Source organism: Athene cunicularia (assembly GCF_003259725.1).
Source record: "Athene cunicularia isolate RWA chromosome 3 unlocalized genomic scaffold, athCun1 chr3_part1, whole genome shotgun sequence".
NCBI classification, from domain to species: Eukaryota; Metazoa; Chordata; class Aves; order Strigiformes; family Strigidae; genus Athene; species Athene cunicularia.
Window position 1 is genome coordinate 109,026,759 of NW_020799097.1, and position 26,360 is coordinate 109,053,118.

Here is a 26,360-nt window from a genome sequence, read left to right on the forward strand (position 1 = left end):
CATAACTTATGTACTTTCTGCAGTTATAAACCAGTTTTGTCAGTTGCCTGAAATCATACTGAATCTGCCTCATTAATTTCCCCCCTGCTGTATGATATAGCCTTCCAATATATTAATATTCCTACAGCTTACATAGTCTTGACCCAGCAAAGCAACAAGAATACTGTAAATTTTGCATCTGAGCACTACTTGTAATACTGTATACTTTCACCTTCATTCAAGCTATTACAATCACAGGTGGGTATAATTCAAGGTACTTAAGAACTGAGGACAAGCTATAAAACCCACTGAATTTTAAAAGCTATTTTAACCTATTTGAAACTACTTTTTCAGCTTCACATATCCCAAGACTATCTGTTATTCTGAAAATTCAAGAAGCACCAGAAAATTTTAATCACCTCTTCAACAGCCTGAGGCTGATGCCATTCCTTCCTCCTGGTAAAATAAAATTCTATTAACCATTCTTTTTAATAAATCCTAGCACTAAATTCAATACCACAAACTTTGGAAACCTGGCTTTCAATTTCACCAGGTTTTCTGGGGATGTTTTGGGGAGGTCTTTTTTTGTTTAGCACATTTTACAGTGGTAGCTGTCTTGGTCCATTTTTAAACCAATTTTCAAAATCACCTGGTAGCTTGATACAAGCTGGGCTAGGTGTGGTCCCCAAAGGAAATCAGGAAAGACGCAGCATAGCTGGTGGGTTAGAACTGTTTTATGCAGCTGAATTTGGGTAATAAACTAGCTTACCATTGTTGCTAAGCTTCACAAAAATCAACATACAATAATACTTAAATGTAAAGTGTGCTGTGGGATTTCTACTCTTATTAGTGTGCTTTCGTTGTCCAAAAATGAAAATTTTGCCACACTAAAAAGAAAACAAGGAGACCTGCTCTCGACTTACCATTTTTATTTCATGGGAATCTTCAACAGACTGTTCTGCAAGCATAATTAATGAAGCCATTTTCTTACTGATTTCATCTCTGATGTTGTTCTTTCCCTCCCATGCCAACAGCCCCATCTGAAGACCCCCAAGGCCTCCCAAAACATTTGGTTTTCCCGTTTCTCCTATTATGTCCTGCCACATTATTAAGACACAGCAAATGTCTTCCTTAGGTCGAAGTTACACACAAGCTGGTCAGCTGGCCAAAATGTTCAAATACTGATTGACCATTCAGCTACTACCAAAAGAATGGAGAATATCTGAGTTTTCCTTACCTTTCTCCCAGTGGGAGATTAACAGGTCTCCCTCCATTACTGAGCTGCTGATTTTCACCAAAAGAAAAAAGAAAGAAAGGAAAAAAAAAAAAAAAAAAAAAAAAATACCTTTGATACCTCAGGCTTCTATTAAATTTGTCTACTTTGATCGACTGATGAACATGATTACAGAAACCTGTTTTCTTTGGAAATAAAACTCTTTTCCTTGAAAAATCAAAACCCTTCAACAGCCATAATGTGTCTTTCAAACTATCACAATAAAAATGGCCATTTCTGGACACAGTATCCCCCCCTCAAACTAGAAAATAAGGGGAAAAAATATAAACCTTACTGCTAGAGGCATAAGCAAACATTACACTGTTTCATCTTTTTCATTTACTATCCAGGTAGAAGCGTATTTTATCTTGGCCAAAAGAGAGAACTGTCATGGTTATCAAGATGTATTGTGCTGGTCATCTTCTGCCCAGCCCTACATCTTGCCCAAGGCTCAGAACTGAGAGACAAACACACAAGCATAGGCTTAGTTCCAGAAATTAATTTAAAGTTAAAAAAAAAAGAGTTACTACCCTAGAGACATTTAAATGAATAATAAAACTGTTACATTACTGACTTTATCTGGAGAGGTTAGCATTTCTACTTGAGGTCTATCTTATAAATTAAGCAAAACAATAACCCTTCTGTCATACTTTGCATTAACATCTGATGGACAAAACAGTCCTCCTGTGCATTAGTTTATCAACATACAAGGGTTAACAGCCCAGAAAGATTTCCAAGTTAAGGTAACGCTGCAAGCTACTACATACAAACACACACACAAGTAAAGGGGGGAGGTACAGTAGTTCAAGCTCTGATCCTGGAAAAGAAAAATAAACCAACCCCAAAAAACCCAAACCCAAAGACACTATTAGGTTTACACATCACCCAAGTGAAATTAGTGTGACTGCTCAGAACTCAGAAGGCAAAAATAAGCATTTACTTTGCAAGAATAAATCTTAGTTTAGGTCAGATCATTACAGAAAATCATATGTATGCGGGTAAGAGTAACATTAGTTTCCTATTTATGACCCCATTTGAGCTCTAAAACCAGAGAACAGCAGTGATGGACAAAAATCCCTCCCTAGTAATATCCATGTAATTTTTTTCCTAGTAGTAATAATATTTTGTTTTAATGTTCTGCAAGTTTTATTCTCATTAAAAGTCAATTTTAAAAAGTACTTCTAGAGATCACCAACATTACCAGTAAATCCAAAATGCAAGCTTGTAATATTTGACCATTAAAATGCTGCCACAATTTATCATAGAATGATTCAAAAGACTTGGCAAGTAGACATATTTCTATTTTTTTAACAACTGAGGGCAAATAGGTTTCCTGGGTCCTCCAGATAGCTCACACGCAGAAGGGAATTTGACCTGTCCTTTTTTTTTTCTTTTTTTTTTTTTTTTTTTTTTTTTTAAGTATGTTTGATATATACCTTTGTAGGTAGCAGCTTGGCTGAATTAAAACCAAACAATATTATTTTAGGCTGTTAATGCTGGTCAGGCCAATAAAGTACATATTGAGAAAGAAAGCACAGCAATGTTTTCAACTTAAGAACTGCCAGAAAGAATCATCTATTAAAAATTTCAAGTTGCCTGTTCCTGCTTTCTGTTTGGGTTCATATCAGATGCTGAATGTTTTTTCTAAGAAAACACACAAAAGAATTCAGGATTAAGTGCTTAAGTCTCCTTGCCAGGGCACACAATCCACACATTCCAAAAAAGCAAGTCATCTTTTTTTCTCTCATCAGTGTAGCAGAGAGCCTCTGAACGGTGCATGAGCCTCTACCAAATCTGCTAATATTAACAAGAGCTGAGTGTAAAATTCTTGGAAGCATGCCCACGGCTATTTGAAATAACCAGTAGATGTTAAAACTAGAAAAAGTAGTTCTGGGGGAGGGACTGGCAGAGCTCTGTCTTTGAAGGTATCAGCCAATTGGCTAGTTCAGATTTTATTTTATTTTTATTTTCTGAATTATATTTTACTCCCTTATTCCAAATAGTGTTTAAAAGATGAAATTAATTAATATTCTTCCTCTTAAAAACATTCTTACACCTTCTTATGATTGATCCTGCAGTGGAAACTCTTCGTGATCTCACTGATGTACCTGATATTTAGTCTTCATTAAATTCTTGGGAAAAAAAGCAAAAACAACCTTTTATAAATAGGGCTTAGCAGAGGTTTGATAGCAAGCACAGCAGGGATATAATCACGAGTGATATAATACCTGAAAGATAAAATAATAGAGAGAGACCAAACCTTGAGAAAAATAAGCAAATAACCATGACTACTACTACAGAAATAGAGCAGAAGGGAACTATTGGTAGCTACCTCTTAAAAAGATAAGTCCCTAGTTTGTAAAATTTAAGGGGAAAAAAGGAAAACAAAGGGTAATGGACATAACTTTCAGTTATGACAGAACACAGAAATAAGGATATTTTCTTTTCTTACACTGCATTATGTGTTCTGGACAATGGCATAACTCACATTCAGCATCCTCCCTATAGACTTAAAGGAAGTCATACTGCTTATGGGATATTTCAAAATTACATGTTTATTTTCTCAGTCCACATCCTGCGCAGTGTTTACAGCAACACTGGTACCCTCTCAAAGATCAGAACAGGCAGCAGTGGCAGCTCTCAGTGGCTGAGTCGTCCCTTCCTGAAGGCAGGGAGCCCACGATGCATTTCACACTGGGGAATACACACACCACCACTGCCCGAAAGAGACGGGGCAGAACCCCGCTGCTTGGCTCACAAAGCAGTGTTTCCTCTGCCGGGGTGGAGAAGCAAGGGCGTTCTCGTGCAGCAGCTCAGCACCTACCACTTTATGCATGCTCATTTAAACCTCTCCAAGTCCCACAAACCCCCGATGGAGCCCTCCAGCACATACAGGCTATTGCTTCAACGTTCTCAAATGCCCCCCTCCCCTCACACTATGTTCAGCGTAGACCTTACCAACTCCTTCTGACTTCAGAAGATCTGTGAGGGGACCTAGAAACTTCATCCTTTCTCTACAAGCACAACAGGGACAAAACATGCCCCATCCTTTAAAGAGGGTGCCACTTATGTTTGTATTTGCTCTTACCCAGACACTTTTTCAATTTAGGGAAAGAACAGCTTCATAACTCTCTTCCCCCACTAGTATCGGTCCCAATATTTTGAAAATGTGATTTATAGATACAACTGTTTGAATAGTCTAAAGTTTCTGGATTTGTAACAAAATTACTTCAACAAACCAAATTCAAAATCAGATGTTCCCCTTACAAACTCACTGCATGGGGTAGAAATGCCAGAGCATTAAACAAATAAGCTTATTGCATTGTCAGAGCTAAAGAAAGAAGTATAGGGTTAAATTAAACCTGTTAAGAAAGAATAAAAGTTGGAATCTCTCCAGTTCCACCAAAAGCCGTTCTAAGAGGTTATCTACTGTCTTTGCTATGCCCTTGCCTAGATCCAGTTATCTTTTGCTTTTTTATTGAATGAAGAGAGAGGGTTTAGCTCTCTGAGGAAAAAAATGTAAGAAATACCTCTAAGCTGCAGATGATCAGGGAGAGCTAACCTATGACACAGAGCTCATTCCATCTTGTTGCTCTGAACTTCCAAGGATTTGAAAAGGATTTTTCATCATTGAAAGCAAGTTAATAGAGTCAGAGATAAGTTTCAGGGATGCAATAAAAGTTAATTCCCCACCTGTCCACTTCTTGTCATATATCCCTTGACTTACCAACAGCCTTTCTCTGAGTCCAGGAATTGGTGGTGGCATGGGGAGCAGTGACCAAGACCAGAAGAGCACACAGTCTCAGTGAGCAACTCAACAGCAATTACTAATCAACAGGTCAGGTATTTGTCCGTTCTGACATGCTGGGATCCAACATTTTGGGGTTTGGGTTGCTTTTGTGTTTGGTTGCTTTGTTTGTTGGGTTTTTTTTGTTTGTTTGTTGTTTGGTTTTTGTTTCTTTTTTTTTAAAAAAAAAAGACCAAACCAGGCTCAAATGCTTATTCCAACTGCATGAAACTCACTGTTAAGGTGGGTTTTGAAAGTTCATGAACTGTTTCACACTCACATCTACTGACTTTCCCTTCTAAACTTAAAGTGAAGAAGGAAATATGATGACTAAACATTGTCATCCCATGTTAATAAAAAACATCATCCATTGCTTCGGTTAGATCCTTTTGACAAGCTCACAACTGCATATTCTTTGAAAACTTATCTCTAGAAGGTCAGTGTCAGTTTACCTTGTGTCACTATTTCTGATTTGCTAACCAAGTTATCTATAGAGTTGTAGGAGTGTAAAACAGACATCAAAGATGCCATTATGTATTAAATGCACTAAATGGAAACTTCTTCCCCATTGAGAACTTTATAACTAGGGTAATGAAATTTTTATCAGGTCGTAACTTAGAAGACTAGAAGACTGGTAGCACATTACTCTAAAAATCAAATCTGATTAATGTTTAATTGTAGCAATGTGCAGAGGTATTAATTAGGTGTACTTTCTATGACTCATAAATAGCTATTAGAGCAAAAGCAAGAATAATTTGAAGATTAACATGAATAGAATGGTATACTTGAGTGGTAAATTACAATTAAACTGAAGGGACCTTGTGAAAATAATAGAAATTGTCATCCAGTATAATAATTTTGATACATAATGCAGTTATAACAAATTTTCTAGCAATCAAGTCTGACACCTTTTCCTCAGGATATTTTTTTGTGCAGAAGCCACAGGTCTGAATTAAAAAATTCAATTTTTATGCTTTTCAATAAGAATCACGGGGCAGATCTTAAAAGCAGCACATCCATCTGGCTCTGCTGCACAAATGAAGCATTCATACATGAACCTAGACAGGCTTTGTTTAAAAGGGAATCCCAGCTACGGCTCTGGATCTGTATATTCGAAGAAGTGTTGCAATTAAACTTGAAGATCTACAGTCTTGCAGCTTGCACACTGCTTTTTAAATGAACAATCCTCAAACTCATACAGGGGTTAGAAACCTTGTTTCAGAACTGCACTTCTCCAGTGAGACACACTTTTCTGCTACATTCGTCGCTGAGATGGTGGCTAGGCATATCTTCACTGCACATCACCCTTCCTACAGTCTCGTAAAAACAGTATTATTCCTGTTATCAGAAGATGCAACTAACAGTGCATTCCTTAAAATACTACTACTACTAATACTAATAAGCAAGCACCTAGTCAGTGTTCATGACCTTGCAGAAAAGGATGTTGTCTAAATTTATTTCAACTAACACCGTTAAAATTGGAATTAGATTCTAGTGTATTGCTCTGGAACAGCAACAGAAAGTGGAACAAGTATATAATCTTATGTTTATGAAGAAAAAAGGGGGAAAAGGCACTAAACTTATCCTGTCTATTACTTGTATATGATTTCTTATGATTGCATGTCTGTCATTTTAGAAGCCTAATTTTGCAATCAAAGTGGAAGGAAGTAAATGGTCTTAAGATTTTAAAAAGTGAACAGGGCAGTGATGCAACACTGAAAAAACTTCTTTGGCTTGCTATTTTCATTTAACACTAAGATTTATAGCTAAAATTAGGGACCTGCATGTTGGCCAGGTGATCCTCTGGATTACTACTTCTAATGATAGAACTTGTTGTTATAATGCAACAAAAAAGTGGTATGTGTCAGGTTCACATTCAGAAATAGAAATGTTTTATACAAAAAAGTTCATAAAAGTTCAAAATGCACATGCACGCAAGCTCCAAATAACAGGTTTCTATTATAATATGCACGGAGTACATGCTACAATAGAAATATCTTGGAAATTAGAAAAAAATATGAAGCAAATTAATTGACACAGTTTTCATCAAAAGAGTATTTTGAATTTTGAAGAATCTATCAGATTTAATACCATCCATTAAAAGACTCTCCAGTTGCAACCCATAGTTATTTATTTTCTATTACTCAGAGGATGTGAGGTGAGGAAAAAGTGACCAAAATGTTCTGCATGAACAGTGATGCAAGTTTTCTCCATTTACACTTATGCCATCACAAATAACCTCTTAATTGCATGATAGCTGATAGAAACCAAACCCAACAACTTAGCTCTCCATCTAATTTTAGAGCCTTAAAATAAATACAGCGGGAATTCATTACAAGCAGGAAATAAAGTGGGGAGTTGCAGCTGGCTTTTAAAAGGTTATTTGTTCTTAAACCATTAAAAAGCCTTTTTAAAAACATCTTTCAGGTATGTAGTGATGCTTCTAATGCGTTAATTTTGGGTTAGAATTACTAAATCTCTTGGAAGTTTTATAAGAAGTGATTGATAAGGAGAATCATTATATCGCCTATGTTTTCCTGAGGATGTTAATAAATCAAGCAAATATGATACAGAATCCAGATTTAAAACATCTCAGGTGGCTAGAATTGGTAATAAAAAAATGCATAAACATCTTTTACAGCTTGGGAAATACCTACTACAACATACAAGAGAATGTTTCACCTAATTTCTCTCTGTTTCCCATCACCGCAGTCCTTTATCATCATGTCCCTTGTCCACCTCTCCAGACATATTCAATTGGGCTAAGGAGACATAATAAATTCAGTGGTATTAAGGGATTTAGAATAGGTTTTAGCCTTTGGAAATGTACAGTGAGTTCTAGGAAATGCGAATATGCCATGTTTCATGTTACGAGCTGGTGCACAGATCATTTTTCTTTTAATATGCTCCTAATGTTGTGCAACTGTTGCAGTGCTCTCCAAGTCCCTTGCCTCCTGCACTTCTAAACAATTCTAGAAACAACAGTTAGGAATTCTTTTGATTTATTTTAACAAGGTATAAATTAAATCTCCATCCTGAATTTTAATTGAAAATGTTTCAGACAACTTCCAAAAGGAAGTCATTACTATATGGATCCTGAATTTAGCAACAAGCAACAGCAATCAGGACTATGACAGCCATAAAATAAATAGGACCATTTTGTCATAAATATATAGAAGATATGTTTACACTAAGACTGTCTAGAAAACATTAAACAAACATTTTCACAAACATTAAACCAAAAAGCAATGGAAGTTTTGAAAATTGTCTCTTTCCTGATATATAGCAACAAAAATAAAAATTTTAAAAACACAATGAAACAAAGATTCAGTCACCAAGGTGAGTCAAAAGTTGACATTAAAGTGCTCAAGCTGCAGTGTGGAAGTCTGGATCAGGTTCCAGTCTGAACAAGGTGGGGAAAAGTTTTGAATCCAGTTTTCTCCCCAGCCGCACTGAAGTCAGCACCAATTGGTTAGTGGGGCAGAGGAATGCATTATTTTACCTTCGTTTGTACACTCTGTCCCAATCCTAAAAATTTTCCATGTTCCAGTTGAGAAATGAGACTGGAACAAACATCATTTTCTAACTTACACAGCACTACTACCTGGATCAGATTACTGATCTTTCTCCTTCTGCATCCAAGTCCTGGCGGTGAAGAGAAACACATGAACAGTTACTAAATGGTAGCCCTTGATATGCATTGACAAATGGTGGGTTTACCTATATTAGATCAAAATAGCAGACATTTGAAAACCCATAAAGTTTTTCCTTCCACTTTAAGCACCTGCATCCCACCTGAAACATTTATAAGAGAGCCAGCCAAGCAGTAGCAGAAAAGCCCACCAACTTCTTAAAAATCAGCCTTAAGAGTTCAAAGCACTGCTATTACATCCCCAATAGGACCAAAAGGATGAGCACCAGCTTTTCCCTTGATAGCATAATTTAGCATCGCTCAGAACCAGTCAGGCCCACAGGGAAGTGCAGCAGAGTAGGATGGAGGGAAGGCTCCACCACCTTTTCCACCTCCTGAAGTTCTGTTAATATACTTTGCTTTCTCTGCAGCCTCAAACTAACCACAGGGAAGTCATTTGCTTGCGGTTAGGAACTCTCTTGCAATCTAACACTTAGAAAACAATTTAAAAAATACTCCAAGTCAGTAAGCTTTCTAAAGCGTAAACTGATGTGTGAAAAATTCAGACGCAGAAACTGAACCTGTCTATAATTTCAGAAAATACTAACAACGCAAGGAATGTTTCTGATAATCACTTTATGAGTAGTGTGCGCGTGGGAGAACATGATTCATGCAAGACCATTTCCCTGTCTTGATTTTTAATGTTACTGTACATTATAGGAAAAACGCAGCATGAATCTCTCAAATATTTTCAGTGAGAAAAGGAACGACTATAGGGAACCAATTAGATTTGCCAGCAAACCAGAAGTGTTTGTGACTGGTGCTTCTGAGGGTCAAAAGTAATATATTTGTCATGCACTAGTATTCCTGATATTACACCTGTGTCAGAGGATAGTGAAGATTAATACTGTAATTAGAAATGCTGAACAACATCTCCATTACAAGACGGATAAAGTGACAATCCTGACACAGTCACAGCAATGGTTTTATTTATCATTTTTCTTCCAACTTGATGAAAGGACATACATTATCAGCCTGGATGACTTCTATATTTTGGGTCAGTGAAGAAAATCCATGACCTACCTTTGTGACTGCAGAAGTGCAAGATAGCTGGTGAAGCTGCATAACAGAGAAGAGGGTTAGAAAGTGGGATTAAAGAAAGGGGTGGCACAAGTAGGGGAGGTTTAACCTTCCTTGGCACAGAGGCAACTGCATGCTCATTCTCTACAGCACATGGCTGCCGGCAGTAAAAGAGCGAGGCTGCCAGTTCACATCTAAGCAGACCACCACCAGCTGTCACTGCAAAGCGATAACCCAAACCCCAAGCCAGTTTAGTCCAGACCAAGTTCCTGCAGATACAGCATGGCTGGTGCTCAGGGCAATACCCTGCCCTTACTCCAGAGAAAACACCAGAATACAGTATATTGACAAAGGCATGTACAGAGTTTCAAGATCTTGTACCAGAGAACACCACCAAGAAGATAAAACCTCTTACATGCTTAAGGTGTCCTGAGCCTTTACAATATGAGCCCAAAGTTATGACAACAATTAATAGCTAAAGATTTTTAATTCATTGTTAAAATCATTAGAAAGCCTTGTCACAAATAGTCACTAACGTTAAGAAACAAGACAGTCTACTTTAGAAATTAAACAGGAAGCTTATCTTCTGTGATTTGAGTGATTATTATATTTTAGATAATCTCCATGCACTATTGTGACAAGAAAATTTAAAAAGCATTTCACACAGCTGTGCAGCTATACCTGCAGCCAGTGAACTGGCCAAATAGCTGAAAAACCTGAAAAATAAATTCACGCCAATTGCACATTATTCTTGCAATATAATCAAAAGAGTTTTGCTCAGTAATCTATTTAGCCCGTTCGGGTTATTTTGGATTTACAGCAGGACAGTTCAAATTACCTCACTACTCCCACACAGCAACCAAAGCAAATACTTGCTAACATTTGAGAGGTGGGCGAGGAGGCAAAGTTAGTTACATCACCACCACCTTTCCCACAAGCTGAAGAGGAGGCACATGCAAACAGTCGGTGAAGAACACACCAACAGGCCTTTGCTTGGCCGCAGAGCAACTCTCAGACATATGGATGCAAATTTCTTTCCTGCATATAGTGGCAAAGCACCTGGCCGCTGTTAAACGAGGGGATGTTGATGTTGAAAAGGGAGAGCACGTTCTACCTTGTGCTACTGCACAGTGTTAAGAGTTTGCTGATGACACTAAGACCAATGGATATTAAAAGAAAATGCTTAGCAGCGGCTTACTCTCTCTCCCTATTCTGTGTCTTTAGGAATAAAAACAGAGAACGTCACCGTGCTTGCATCTAAGCGCTCATCTTAAATCATTCCTGGACCTAAGCCTTCCAGTTAAAAGCTGCAGCATAAATGGGAGCATACAGCTTAAGAAGACCTCACTACGCCCATCACTCACTGGCAACAGTAAGTACATCTAGGCTAACTTTAGCAAAAACATACAGCAGAAGTCTCCATGGCATTCCCATTACTGATAGGAACACAGTCTGACTTTGAAAGAATAAATTGACAGGGCCTGCCTACATAATCCGCTCCACTGCTAACCATCAAACATAGCTGGGGTTCTTTTTTTCCAATACTTGATAGCATTGTTGCAAATTAAACCAACTATTTCTTACCTTATCCTGACAGACGGTCAAAACAAATTAGCCACAGTCCAGTTTGTAACAATCTATATGCATTAAAAGATGGTTTTCACATCTAGTCAATCCCTGTCTTCTCTTTCATAAAGAAAGCAGAACCCATTCCTTCATTTTCTTCCTAGGAGCTACATGTTAATTAAACTAGAATATACTGCTAGTTCTTTTACTAGCTGCCTAATTTGCTTACCTCATTTTCAAAGCTGAGCACTCAAAGCTGAACATAAATCTTCAGCTAAGGTCCCAGTCGTACTGAGTGAACAATTAACTTCTTTGCCTTCTCTGCCACCCCACATGTTGTCAATACATCCCAGACTGATGCCTGTCTGTCTCTGCAGCAGATTGCAATCAGCTGTAACTTCCCAAACTTTTCTGTAGAACTGATTCTTGGCCACAATTATTCCTCATTTTATAGCTGTGCATTTGATTTTTCCATCTTAGGTACAGAACTCGGCACTTTCCTTTGTAGAAATTCATCTTCCTGATTTCAGACTATTTCTCCACTTTATCAAGCTCATTTTGAATTTTAATCAGCTCTCCACAGTTCTTGCAACCCCTATCTCCCCTCCTCCCACACTAGCACAGCTTGGTGTCATCATGTACTACACTACAGCTGTGACAAGGAGACGTGCGGGTGTTTTCTTTGAGTTTGAATATGCAGTGAAAAGCAAGAAAGAAGGAAAGAAAATCAATGCCTTAAGAATGTCAGTTTATATAGCCAGCAAAATATTTTAAAAGTAGATTAGGAATAGAAACCCCAAAATTTTAAATATCTTCCAAAGGAGCATATCAGCTGAGCACAAAGCTGTGACAAAGTTTTTAGTTCTGGGGAAGACGCTGCCCATTAATTTAGCCCTTGGCAGCACCCATCTGTAAGTATACAACCACATTAATAAGGAACAGAAAATATAACCAAGGGAGTTTCTGAGTTTATTTATGGACCAGGTAATATAAGGCTGATAATTCTTACAGCACTTCCAGTCTTGTTCCCATCTTTATTGTATGTTTCCTGGAAACAAATAACAAAATCATACAGCCAAGGGTTCATTATCTACTCTGTATTATCCTGTGATTTTTTTTTAGAAAATATTAAGCGCATAGCCATCTTATTTTAGCCTCAGAGTGTTTTTCCAGACAAGTAATTAGAAGATTGGAAAGTCTCACAAAATGCTCCCATGAATTGTTCCATGGAGAGCAAATCTAGAAACGCCAAACAACTGCAACATCCCATGGTGCTATTACAGCCAAGAGTTATTGCTCACTCTGCAAAGTGACTTGCAGATGTGGACACAAAATCTTGCAATTAAAAAAAAATAAAATCCCCAAACTTGAAACCACCTCCACAAAACAGCATAGTTGCTATCCTACAAGCGACCTGTGCATGAAGATATATGCTACCTGCTAACACCCAGCACTTTTCAGAACAAGAGCTGACAATTTTACCTTAAAACATGACTTATATGAGCTGTATTAGGAATTTCATAGTACTTCCACTAAAAAGTCAAAACCTCTCTTGCTTTGTAAACAAGCAGCACAGAATCCCCTTGCCTTTTTCTGTTTGCTGAATAGCAAATCCAAACAGTACAGAAACTTGGGATATTAGGGAAGGCTCTCTGGGAAGGAAATAAAACAAAACCAACTTGTCAAATGGGACTCCCTGCTGCTGCATACCATGTGGTGCTCTAGTGAGCTGCATCTGTTCAGCTATTAAACATAGTGGTGAATATGATACCGACAGCAGTGACATTATCAAATATGCTGAGTGGTTATTAAGGCTCTATGCCATAATCTTTTCACTTTTTATTTTAATTGGTAGAAGTTACTGTAAACTAGCTTCCTGTATGATAATGCTCTTTGTGCTTGTCCCTAAACAAAAAGGCACTGCTACATAATCCACAGCGAGTCTTAAAAACTCCATCTGCTGTGAAAGGGAAAGGCTGAGTACTTTTGCTCCAGGAAGTCTCTCCTGTTCCCTGGAATTCACTGGGTCAGGAAAAAAGGAAAAACCTGTATGGGGTACAATAATGCTTCAGGATATGAATGAGGTTTCGGAGCGAACAGGAAGAACGCAGTCCGTAGCATTCAGCGTATAGACAGTAAGTCACAAGTCCACCAAGGGTGAGGGCTGAACAGAAGGTAACAAGAGATTCCAGCCTCAAAATGAAGCATCCAATGAGGATGTAATGCTTCAACGCCATCCTTCAATCCAGAGGCCTGGGATGAAGAGGAGGAGTACCTGACCCAACAGCAGAATAGGCAGAAGGAAGATCTCCCAGTCCTGTATGAGCAGCTTTTTCTAGACCACAGAGGATGTATAATGCTGCAGCAGCAAGCATGATTTACATCTCCCCGAGGGAATACCTGGACTTACATTTCACCCTTGACTGAACATAGATTATCACCTACAAATTCTAGCACAAGAAGTTAAAGCCACATTAGTAGTTTCATGCTGCTGCACTGAAGGCTTCAGGATAATTTCACAGAGAACTGGAAGAACTGAAGGCCTGTGTCTTTCCTTTGTTCCTCAGCATCCCTCATTCAGTGTAAGCTAGGTAATTATCAAAAGCCAAGAAATGCATGAGTCAGTTCCTTCAGCTAATCCACCCTCTGGAGCATCAGAATGCTTCAGTGTAAATGGGCTTTCACAGAGAGACATTTAAGCCTCTCCAAACATTTAAGAGGAAAACTCACCTGTTGTTAGTGGGACTGTTACATTAAGTGTAAACCACCAGAACACTGACAATATCAGTACATTAAATCCTTATCCTATCTGTTATTGTTGCAGAAATTCTTGTGACCAGCATGATTTAAGTGTAAAGACAAAATGAGACTTAACAGCGGTAATGGCCCAGTCAGGCAGGAAGAATCCCTCTAAGACTGATAGGGAAGGCAAATATACACCTATGTTTTTTTCTGGGAGAGAAAGGAAAAGGCTGCTCAGTAATACAGCAGCATTGGAGACACACTGATGTCAAGCATACCATGCTCAGGTAAGTGATTAGATAGTAATTAGATAGTGCTCAGATAGTGATTAGATAGTGTAGGCAAGTTACTGAAAAGCAGGTGGGGATATAACTGGTAACCTGGGTTTCAGGAAATCTGTATAAATTCCCTGCTCTGGCTCTATTTCCTGCATGACCCTAGTGCAATGAGTTAGTGACAAAGATTGTAAAAGTTAAGTAACTGAATTGGATGACAGTAGGAGCCAGGCCCAGTGCATTCAGTTCTATCCTCCAGTACATCAGATAAAATTCAGGGATTTTTTACTACAGTTACTCTTCACTAACACAGTGGTGTAGTGAAAAGTGAGAAAGACTCAAGACAATAAAGCAGTCTGGAAGAAAAAAAGCAAACTAGCATTAAATATTAAAACAAGTTTCCAGTTTGGTGATGACACTGAGGCATCACAGAGCAAAACCTGATTTAAGTGGTCTAATTAACTAATTATAAGTTACAATTAAGGTAGTATCTCACAAAACCAGAATAGTATTAAGATGAGCTTTCCTTATTAGCGCAAAGTGATTAACTATAATAGCAATGTTTACTTAAACAAATGCCTGAAGCAAAGCAGCAAGCTCTGTAAAATTCCTCTGCACCTTTCACCTTCCAGCAGTTTCCTGGCCTGATGCAGATCCTGCTCATACTTACGGGTATTTCTGCAGTTTATTCAGACAAATTAATAGTGGAACTGGTGGGCTAAGAATTATTTGGAGTTAGGATCAGAATCTGTTCAGGTCACTATCATCACTTTTCCCCTAGTCTTGTTCTGCATCAACAGGTTAATCTCTCTGACTGGTATTAAAAATGATATTATTCATATTGCATGTTCACTGAAAAACTGCTACACTGGTACTTTGCGCTGCAGTGTACACTATATCCTTATCCTCACTTAGAGCTCATAAATTTAAAAGACAGGGAGTTAATGGGCCAGATCTTGGGCTCTGGCTTATATTCATACGAAACAAACCTTGATCTGTCCTGTGCAAACCTGGCCCTTTTCAACAGGTCAGAGCAATCTGAGAGTTACTCTCTGTTATTCAAGCTGCCCCGAGGAACCAAAAGCGTAGTCTAGGATACTATGAAAGTGAAGCCATTGCTCATATCTGTCATTTTTTTCCAAAGCATGCATTTTCAGCCCAAAGTGCCTACAACCTGCCTACACCCAGCACTGTCATGGCTTCTAACACACTGGGTAAACATGCCTTCCACTTGGTTTTGAGCCAGGCATGCCCATCAGTGAAGAGGGGGTGCAAATCTTTTTTGTGCTTCCCTAAAATTAGATGAGAACTAGGCAGTAACAAGCTAGGAAATATTATCAGAGCTGACTCTATTATACTACTAGATATAACAAACAGTATATGCTTAATAAAATATACAATAGATGTAATAAGGATGTAATAAGTACCTATGTATGATAGGTAGACAAAAGTGGCTAGTTCTTAGAAGTGACCCTCAATCATCCAGAGCTCTCATTCTCCAAATAATCACCATAATTTCCTACGATTCAATGCTTCTTCCTTTGGGTGATCAGCCAGGTTTCAGTGAGCACCTCAACTGTTCCGCTACTGCAAATAGTTAAGCATTCTTTAAATCTTAATAAGGTTGCTAATATGTCTGCTAAATTTTTCATCAGCTCTTTTTATACATGGCAATGTTCTGGAAGAGTTGGTGCCAAGTTATTAAAATATCTGTAACCTTCGTATGCAAGGATGTTGGCTAATAACCAGCGCGGAGAATTTTGGATTAAAAGGACCTGATTAGACTGGGAGTGATCTAAAACATCAATAGGAGAATATAATATTAACTAGGAAAGGTGCTGCTACAGAGGAGATGGGCTATTTATTTATCTGTAGATTATAAACTAATTCTTCTGTCCTCCCTTCTGAAGCCAGAAATTTGGTATTTATACATAAAAAACCTAGCCACAAAAGGATATGTCTCCTAATTTTGGCCACATGTTTATTTGTTTTGTTCGTGCTGCTTTTGCTCTTTAATTAAAGAGAACTAATCAGTGGTCCTCATCAAGAAGGTCTTCCATGTGAGTACACCATACAATCACCATCTGAAGTGACGCTTCTGTTCCTTTAGCTATACAGTATGCCTCACTGTGGGAAAGAAAATGAATGTAATCACTGAGACCCTGGAGGTTGCCACCTGCTTCTACTGGGATTCACTGGGACTGCAGTATATGCCTAGCACATGAATTTGTGTTCGAGGACATGGCAGAAAAAACAACTTGGGGAACAAGGGAAAGGGAAGAGCAAGAAAGAATCCTTGAAAGTAAGACTGGACATAAGCCATGTAGTACTTCAGAGCTTTAAAAGTAACAATCTAAAAAATAAGACCTGATTTATGAAGAGGTCATAAGCCTTTTCTAATTGATGTTAATTAAATATGGTTGCTCTTTTGCTTGTCTCTCCAAATTGGTCCACCTCTGTTCTTAAAAATGCAGGGTTTGGGTGTAACAACTCGGCCCAAACTCCTTATATTCTTAAACTTTGTAGCAATTTTTTTTTTTTTTTTAAATTTAACAAGGCCCCAGGAAAATTAAGTTCCATATTTATGTTCTTACCTTGTGCTGGATCAAAAGTCCCATTTGTGTACAGTTTGCAACAGTAAAGTCAAAGGAAGACTTGCCATCAAATTCAATGACAAAGTTTTGGATTTTAAGCAGTTCAGCCAACAGATGGATTCAATTTACAGTGTAATCTTGAGATATGCAAGATCAGACGGGATCTCAAAGTCCATGATCTGGTCTGCAAGATCATTTCATGCATCACCATGGCCACATGCAATTCTTTCCAAATTGCTATCAGATCATTCTAACATATGTGGGGCCAACAGAAGTGCTTTAAACATACTCACCCTCAGCCAGGCTCTAAATCTTTGCTAGAAGAAAGCACCTCGGGTGATGCACCAGTGTTGAGGGACAGAGCATTTTGTAACAGACACATGGTGTTTGAGCTGAGAACTTAGGTCCTACTGGTTGTGCAATTTTCTCTTGCCAAGGGGCTGGCAGGTGGTGACCCCGTCATACAGCATGCATCTTGTGAAGGAAGCTTTTACCCTCCCAAAAGCACATATGCATACAACAGTTATTAGGTGAGTAGAGGAAGAAGTGAGAACTTATATTCATCCCAAAACAGAGGAAGAAGATGAAGGGTTGCTTCCCTCAAGCACATTTCTAGGCTGGGGAACCAGGAAATCACAGCTGGGAGATCAGACCTGCCACGCTGGTGGAAATCCACGCTGGACATTCCATGCCAGCATCAGGATTTCTTCTTGCAGCACTCTATGATGGCAGCCACAGGCAAAAATAATTACATCAACTGTCCAAATTCCATTCATATTTTTCATACAATAAGGTAACAGTCTGTTCTGTGCCAGAATCAGCACATTTCCATAACCTTCTCTCAGCAATTTGGCCTGTTTATGGTAAGAACAGACCCCTGTTGCTCAGCGCACGACAATGGGCTTGCAGAGTATTCAAGATGAGGCATTAACAAACAGCTTATATCATAAAATCCCTTTTCAGAGTTTTTTTAATCTATGTCTCTGCTAATACAAAAGAATAACTCAATTGCATGTTTTCAAACATGGCTTGACCATTTCGGTGATTTATTTATTTTCTTTCCTACAAATTTAGATCTTTAACCTGATCACTGAGGTAAATGATTGCTGCATTTAGCACAAATTCCCTAGATTAATTCATTGCTCCCATTCTAATTAACTTAATGTTTGTGTACATTGAATTGCATTCTCACCTGCCTGTCTAGTCCCATAAATGATTCTTTTTTGATTGCACTGCTTTTTGCTATTCAAACCCATAAGCAAGTCTAGAAATCCTTCTTCCATAGTGATTTTTCTTCAGTTAAAAGATTAATACATAGTCTGGTTGCTGAGTTTTTTGTTCCTCAAAGAGAACAATCACTGCCCACAGCAGTTAAACTTCATACAGCATTTTCCATGCACTTATATTAATGAGAAAAAAAAATCACAAATAAATATCATGTACATAAGCATCATAAGGAAATGCCAAATATTAGCAGAATTCTGGTTTAGATAACATCAGCCTTATGAAATTTTCTTGTGTCTCAATGTAGCAAAATATTAAATATCACAACTCTGATAAACATAATGATCCAAAGTCTTTTCAGGGCTCCAGAGTGACCCCTGATGCCCACTTAGCTGATATGACTATGGACTGATTTTCAGAGGTGCCAACTATATTCAGCTTCCATTGACTTTAGCCACTGATATGCATGCTCAGCACTTCTAGAATTATCAGATTTCTGAAACCTAGTTCTGGGGGTTTTTTTAGCCCTTCCTGGCCATGAATAATTTGATTTTATATTCATTAGTGTTTCATGCATATACAAGCCATCACTGGCATTACCAAATTATTGCATTGCACAGATATGCATATAATAATAAGGAATTCCATATTTGAGAGATGATTATTAGAAGAAACATTATTCTGGGAATATTTTTTTAAAAGAGTATTAAACTCTTCCTGGGAAAATTAATTAGCTCCACTACAAGCCACTAAAATCAAAGGTATTTGTACCATCAATCTCACTGAAAGTACATCCAACTCTAGGCATTGATCCAAATACAACTAAGTCAATAAGAATCTTTCAATTGACTTTCCATTAGGCATTAAGCCCAAGATGTGAAGTATTCAAAAGAGAATAACAAATTCATTTATCTTAATACTCGGCATTATTTTCGCTGGTACGCTCAAACACAGAAGTCTTATCCTCACTCGAATTTTACTCTTTCTGTTCACTTGAGGGAAAATCATTATACCTGCATAAATTAAAATTATCCATATATTATGTATATGTACAACAGAATCTAACAGAGTCAGCTATTAAAAGCCAGGTGCAGAAGAATACTGCATATTTATAACCAAGAGACAGAGGGAGGGGAGCAGGAAATAATAGTCCTTTTAAGTTTACCAAAAAAAATTCAAAAAAATGACTAAGAAAAAAAGTTGAGAGAGGAGTTTTGCAGAATTTTTCATTAACTTAAAGCTGAAAATTAAAACCCCTTGATATCAATATTCTTTTTTTTTTTTTTTACACAAAAGTCAACATTTTATTTGAAGATATTAAATATTTCCCTAGTTTATAAAAAAATAAGCATATCATGCACAAAAAATGAATAAATAGCTCAGAAAATGGGGAAAGATTAACTTCTTTTTAAACCGAGAGAATTTTTGAACCAAAGCTGACAAAAACTCACAAAAGCTTTCACTTGATTTTTAACCACGTCTTCCTCATGGAAAAAGTTTTAAATGAAAAATGCCTTTCTCACAATATATATTTTTATAGATATAGTATATAAATAGTTGGGACAAAGAGCACAAACAGAATTTATTCACGATCCAAACCCCAATTTTCTGTAAGACATATAACATTTCCTCTCCTATGACTGTTCACCTCAGTCATTAATGTTAACTCTGAAGGCTTCACACTGTGAAAATCTAAATACAACACTGATTAATCTGTCATGCCAGTAATGCTGCATCTTCAGAATATTTCTGGTTAATTGTGTTATACCTTGCATATATTGATACTATCTGTCCTTAAAACATATAATACTTTTTCAGGTAACTACATCTTTTTAAAGTTTTCCACACTTTCCCATCACAGTATTAATCTTTCTGGTTTACATTTTCCCGGTAATAATTTTTCCTAATAACATTAAAGAGAATGAAATAAAAATTATCGACCACAACCTACTCTGAGTTTATTTCCTTTTTATTTTTTCTGTGCTTACTATATCCTAGGTAGGACTGTCAGTCTTCTCTTGCTGGAATTACAGGGCGTTTTTTCCAAGCTTCCCCCAGGAAGGACAATGTTCAAAATGCTGCCACATCTGTCGTATTCCTTCATATCTGTAACTGAGCTTAATTAGTAATTCTTTGCCCTATGTGAGATAATAGAGTGAACCAGTTTAGTTTAAGTAGCTAGTGTCCTGTAGGCTGGGTGTCTTCTGGAACGCCAAAGCTGTAAGGTCTGAAATGCTCTGCTGGCCTTATACCCCACACAAACTTCTTTTTCTCAACTTCAAAATCAGCCATAGCCATAAACACAGCACACTGGTTTTGTGTTCTCCAAATACTTCGATTTTAAAACAAATACACGAACAAAGTAGACATAGAAACTGATGATGCTTTCCATCAGGCACACAAAATGTTACATTTTGTTATAGTTTGAAGTCTTTCATTTTAACAATTAAAGATGAAAACATGGCATAATTTATACCTAAAACAACTGTTAAAAATGGTTGAGGTCTACTGATGGAAATTAATCTTTCCTGTTTTCATTAGCAGAGCAAATACTTGTGCCACACGGGAGAATACCAGTTCCCTATGCTGCCAGCACTGCCAGAAAGAACAATTTAACATGATTTCTTAGCCCTTCAAGGTAATATCTTTGTCTAACTTCACCCTGTTCCTCACCACAGAAATACTGGAAACTCAAGGCAGCAACAGTGCAGTGCCTGTGGAAGGCGATGACATATATATATATATATATATATATATATATATATATATATATACACACTTTTCTGTCTAATGACTTGGGAGAAGAGGATGGGAAGAGACGAACAGCAGAGATAGGAATAGCAAACACTGATAGAATCCCCTAACGATTTAGAAATCAATGAAAAGCAGAGAAGTGCACATGATTAACCAAACACTGAGTGAATAAGCTCCCGCCTTTTTCCATCTGGCATGGAGATGGATGCAGACCATGCCAAGAAAAGGGGGGGGAAAAAGAGGATTATAGTAATTCTCAGAGCTATTTGTCCTTCCTTTATCTGTCAATGGGAGAAGGAAGTGACAGTAGACTTTTAGGCATGATATCTGTTTCCTCTTGAACTAGACATCCCAGCAGAAACTGAGCAGGAGACCACTTCCATAACAGACGTCAAGTGATTCCTATGAAAGGTAACTGTTGCATCTCTGGATGACTAAACCATACTAACACCCCTTCCTTGAAGCACGGGGATGCATATGTGTCATACACACAACCAGTCCTTTCTATCTAGGTTGCTACAACACAGGTGGAGGTTTATAAGAATCTATCTTGGAATTTAAAATACTTGCACTGGAACTGTTAAGCATCTGGTAGCAATGAAGATTATACATTTTTTTAAAATGTTTCTCATATTAACAATGGTTATTTGGGGAGGTTAAATGATTACTTTAAATAAATGTGTTTCTAACCTAACACTAAAGCTGTGATTCAGACGATCAAGTAGCAATTTTCAAAATCAGAATTTGTTATGAGCTTGATTTCATTCTTAGGTTTACATCATCTTTAAGTAAACAGAATAATAAAGAGGGCAAGCACATACTGAAGTACCATAATCAAACTTGTAATTTCCTCTTCCATTTCTAGAATGAAGAAGGTTAAGAGCAAGCCAGCTACCTCATAGCTCTGTTATGAAATATCATAAACAAGCACTGTCCCCAACATGATAGTGAGGACTATGAACTAAAATTTTTTAACTCAAAGCAATAGTTCCAAACTTTCTTTGCAGCCATTCTGTGAAAATACACTTAAAACCTATCCTTACACATCTGTCCCAAATTTTGTCACTGGGGAGGATATGAGTGATTAATGACTTCCAGAAAACCTCAGTAACAAAAGAAGCAGTTTCTACCATACTGTAAAACTGATTCTCAGCATAATTAAATCACAACTATATCCTTGTTATAATGTTATAGTTTTTATAACACAAGTTATCCATGCACAGTGCACCTCAATGTACACAGGCATGTATTGCTCATGCATATTCATTATGCAAACAGGTGAGCGGGTGCATGCAAAAGAACATGCAGAATTAGACTCTTCCCCCCTTCCAGTTTTTCCTCTTTCCCCTATTCACAGCTTTTGCTTATTTAGCAGATAAGACATTCTTAGTGGCATCTCAGCATTGGTGCAAGAAGGAAGTTTTGAATGATACAGCCCTCGTACTACTTTTATTACAGCTAGTTTAATAGAATAGCTACCACTATTGAAAAGTTTCGATCCAATAAACTATTTTTCAGGTACAACATATACCTAGGCCTCTCCGTTTCTACGTTCTTCATTTTTATAACCATGATGTTTCACAATATCTTGCTGAGCTAAAATAGATCTCAGGTAAAATTCCCAGAGGTGCCTACAGTTCCACTGACTTTAATAAGATATATGTTCTTTGAGTGCTTTTGAAAATACTGCCTTTCAACTTTCTTTTGAATACTATCCTTATTTGAAATAGATTCTGGGAAATTATATCCCAGTAGTTTTCCAAGCTTTATCTAACATTAATGACCCTTAAAAAAATCCTCGCCAGGATTTCAGGTCTCCACTTTAGTGTCTCCACTCTAGAGAGAGAATACACTAAAGCAGCTCTCAGAAGGTCAGACCTCGTTCCAGTGAAATTTTTGCACAGTTATCACAGATTTTGCTCTAAAGCAGAGCAGGCTTCAGGGAGGTTCCCAAAGTCTCTTGCAAAGACAATAGGAGGAGGCCAGGATCACCTCTCAGAGCATGATGATAAAAGGCCTTTTGCTGCTTCACAGAAGTTTTAAAAAACAGCGAAGTATAATTTATTATTTTCCCCATCACTAAGCTGGTAGTGTTTCTGACCATAGAAAACTCTCAATTATTCCTTTATTTTTACTATCTTTTGCGACAGCATGGGTGTAAGAAAGTTATCGGAAAAAAAAAAAAAAATCAACTAAAACACTTATGAGCATGAAATAATGTTTGATCTCCAACCCATAATTAATGAACCCAATGTTTGTTTTAAAATGGAAAATTCAAGGCCAGACAGAAGACTGCAAAAATATTATGGTTTTGATAGACTTCAGATACAGCAAAACTACCAGAAAAACATCCTTAACATGCTAATGAAAAAGAAAACACTGCAAGAAGAAAGTAACACTCTTGACCACAGTGGGGGATCTGGTCTCAGATTGCAAGGAAACAAGCAAATGATGACTAGGCATCTGAAGTTAGATGCTGCTTTGGAAAGCAAATTTTTTAATTCTCTTCAGCAACAGAATACTTGCCTTGAAAAATGTAGGCTCTCAGTTTTTCTGGCACCTCGGAGAAGTTGCTTTGTTCACATTTTTAAAATAAGACTGTACAATACCAGCCAGCCGCTTTGTCCGTGCGTTTCAATGCAAGAGAAGGGTATAGACAACCTCTGGATTTTATTTGTGGCCTTCTTTCTTTGTTTATTTACTCAAGCCAGTAAATAAAAAAAAAAAAAAATCACCTTGGTCCACAATGCAAGAGTGCCTTTACAGAAATAAGGAGCCTGGGAAGATTGAATACCATAATTCCCTCTAATTTTGAAAATTATCACTGCTGAATGTTTTCTGAGGGTAGAAGTGTAATTGGTTATAGATCAATAAGTAATTTCATTCAAAAGGAACTCTTCTGTTCCTGAAAGCAGAGAGATTCTTAAATCAAAATCAAACTAATATATTAACAAAGTTGAGACTAATCTAAACAACAAAATTTTATACTGCCCTAGTTATGTTTATCTCAACTGATCATTTATTTATGTTGCCATAAAAATCCAGATGCTTTCAATTTTGATTGCTAGTTACTTGCTTTATGGCAGCTGAAATTACTTTTTTAGACTTCCTAGCTTGACAATCTTGCTTTCTGCTTAAGATTTATCATCACAAAGGAACGGTGAAATCAGAGGATAAATTCTAGTATTAACAATAAACACTGCCAATTGTGCACACTGTAATTCTCCCACTAGATTCCAGATTAAATCCTCCAGGATTAATGTACCTTCCTCCGACATTGCTAAATACTGTTTCATGCAATTAGATTGAAATAAACTTCTACATCTCTACAGGTAACCAGGTATGATTTTTAATCGAAAAGCCATATAAAGTAGCACTGTATAAAGTAAAAGGCATTTGGAGAATGTCTGAGACCCTGTACAGTATTGTATGCTATAAGCCATTATCATTTAGTTCACTACTGACCCTAAAAGATTCATTAACGAACTGCTGTATCTACGTTAAAATAAAATAAATTGAAAACCCACAAATACAAGAAACAATCAAAACAAGAAGGCATGTCATGCATTTGTTTATAATACTTACGATATGCAGCTCTAAATAATCTCCGAGCCCAGTAGAACTGTCCACTCGTACCAACACAGCTTCTTTTTGAACAGTACTAAACCCTATTGCCAGTCTGTCCGCACGAGTGCTTGGCCGATCATTAGGAGGCCACGTATAAGTGATTTGTCCACCACCTTTGCTAAAGATATATGTTGTTCCCGCTGTAAAACAGAAATAAATATAATTAGCTTGCCTGTGCCCATGCGAACTCACATGGAGATCATGCCCTACAAAAATCAAGATATTCTCATATAGCAAATGGATTCATAGAAACAAACAAGACTATATTTCAGCATGAAGAGGTCTTTATCTCTGAAAATTTTGCAGCAAGCAATATATTAGGGCTTTTTATATAGTGCAATCAACACAGAATATAACATAATTGCATATGCAGCGACTTAAAATACCATAGCTCTGATTCAGAAACGCATATCTATTCACGAGAGTTCTTAAGCATATGCTTGAAAGAACATGTTTCTCTGATGTGCAGAACAGGGATAAGTCAAACCAAATGCTTTCCCAAACTGGGCCTATGTGAGGAAGAAGTGAAGTAGTTCTTGTTATCTCATGACTGACAAAATAATGCAGTTCCTTATTTACACAACGAAAATGATACATACTATAGGATACGTCACTGTGCCCAGCAAAGCAAGATGTTAACAAATATATTCAGATGAGACTTTTACAGATCTGAGGTTTATCAGCTTGTGACAGACGGGGATAACAAACGGAAACATACTTTACTTGTCATGCCAGGACAAAAAAGGTATCAGTCTACAATTCAAGTAAGCAGTGGTTTATTTGCATAATACTCAATATATAAGAGAAATATGAGAGTGGAAATCTTTGCACATCGTATCCAGTGTGAATTTACGAAATCTATAATCTGTTTTAAACAAGTTTTTTAATCTAAAACCACTTGGCACTCAGGTGCTTAACTTCATCACCAGCATATTTCCTCTGAACTAAACCAGCAGCATATCTGGACATTTTCCATTTAGAACTTGTATCCTAAAAACAACATATAGCAGGCAAATTGTGCATGCACTTGATCTTTCATTTGTAAAGTCACTACAAACTGTTCACTTCTTTTCTATGAAGATAGGTCAAAGTTTAGGCAGATACGTCAACGCATTGTAAATAGAGACGTTTAGTTTTACTAGCTGCTCTAAGATGGCTCACTGTGTGGCTACTCTCAGTTTTATTAAATGTAATTCAGTTTATTCCACCCAATAATCTCACTACATACTTCCCATGTCCATGCAATGCGACAGTGCATAGCAACATAATTGTCATTTTCTTACTTTCTGTCAAGACTGACCAAAAATGCTGTGAGCATACAAAAGGATCTAAAATCCCTTGAACACATAGACTTTTAAAACCAAGAAGGGCTGTATAGTTACACGACTCCTTCAACTTCCAGATGCCTCAAAATTTTACTCTATTTGCTGAGAGAGACTGCTTTGTGTCAGATGCAAAGCGAAAAGGTGAACTCGTCTTTTTGAAAAGATAGCCTATATTTATTTCTAACATCACTTCTCCTTTATGGAATTGCATACCTACTCATGAGTTTTTTCCAGTACCATCAATTTGTAATATTTTATGCACTGTGCATAGCACTTAAAAAACTGTAAAGCTCATTTTATATCAACACACTTGCAGGATTGCACTGTGCTTCAAATAGATCTCTTGGCTTCTCTCTTGATGGCAAAATACCAACCTGCGTGTGTTTTAAGAAGACTTGACAACTCTCTTTAGCAAAGACAAACATAATAACAGCTCTGATATCTAAGGTTTCACTTACACTCCCAAGTGAAATCAGGGCTCATCGTCATTGTAAAGAGTTGTG

At 37.3% G+C, this 26,360-nt stretch overlaps 1 protein-coding gene across 13 annotated transcripts in view; it reads right to left on the reverse strand.

The window, feature by feature from the left end:
- NRXN1 (neurexin 1) overlaps positions 1-26,360 on the reverse strand; it is a 717,717-nt gene that overhangs the window by 202,500 nt on the left and 488,857 nt on the right. For all 13 annotated transcript variants that reach the window (XM_026844498.1, XM_026844485.1, XM_026844489.1 and 10 more), the window contains one exon: positions 24,491-24,672. In XM_026844498.1, the coding sequence (XP_026700299.1) occupies positions 24,491-24,672 (182 nt within the window). The remainder of the gene's footprint in view (positions 1-24,490; positions 24,673-26,360) is intronic.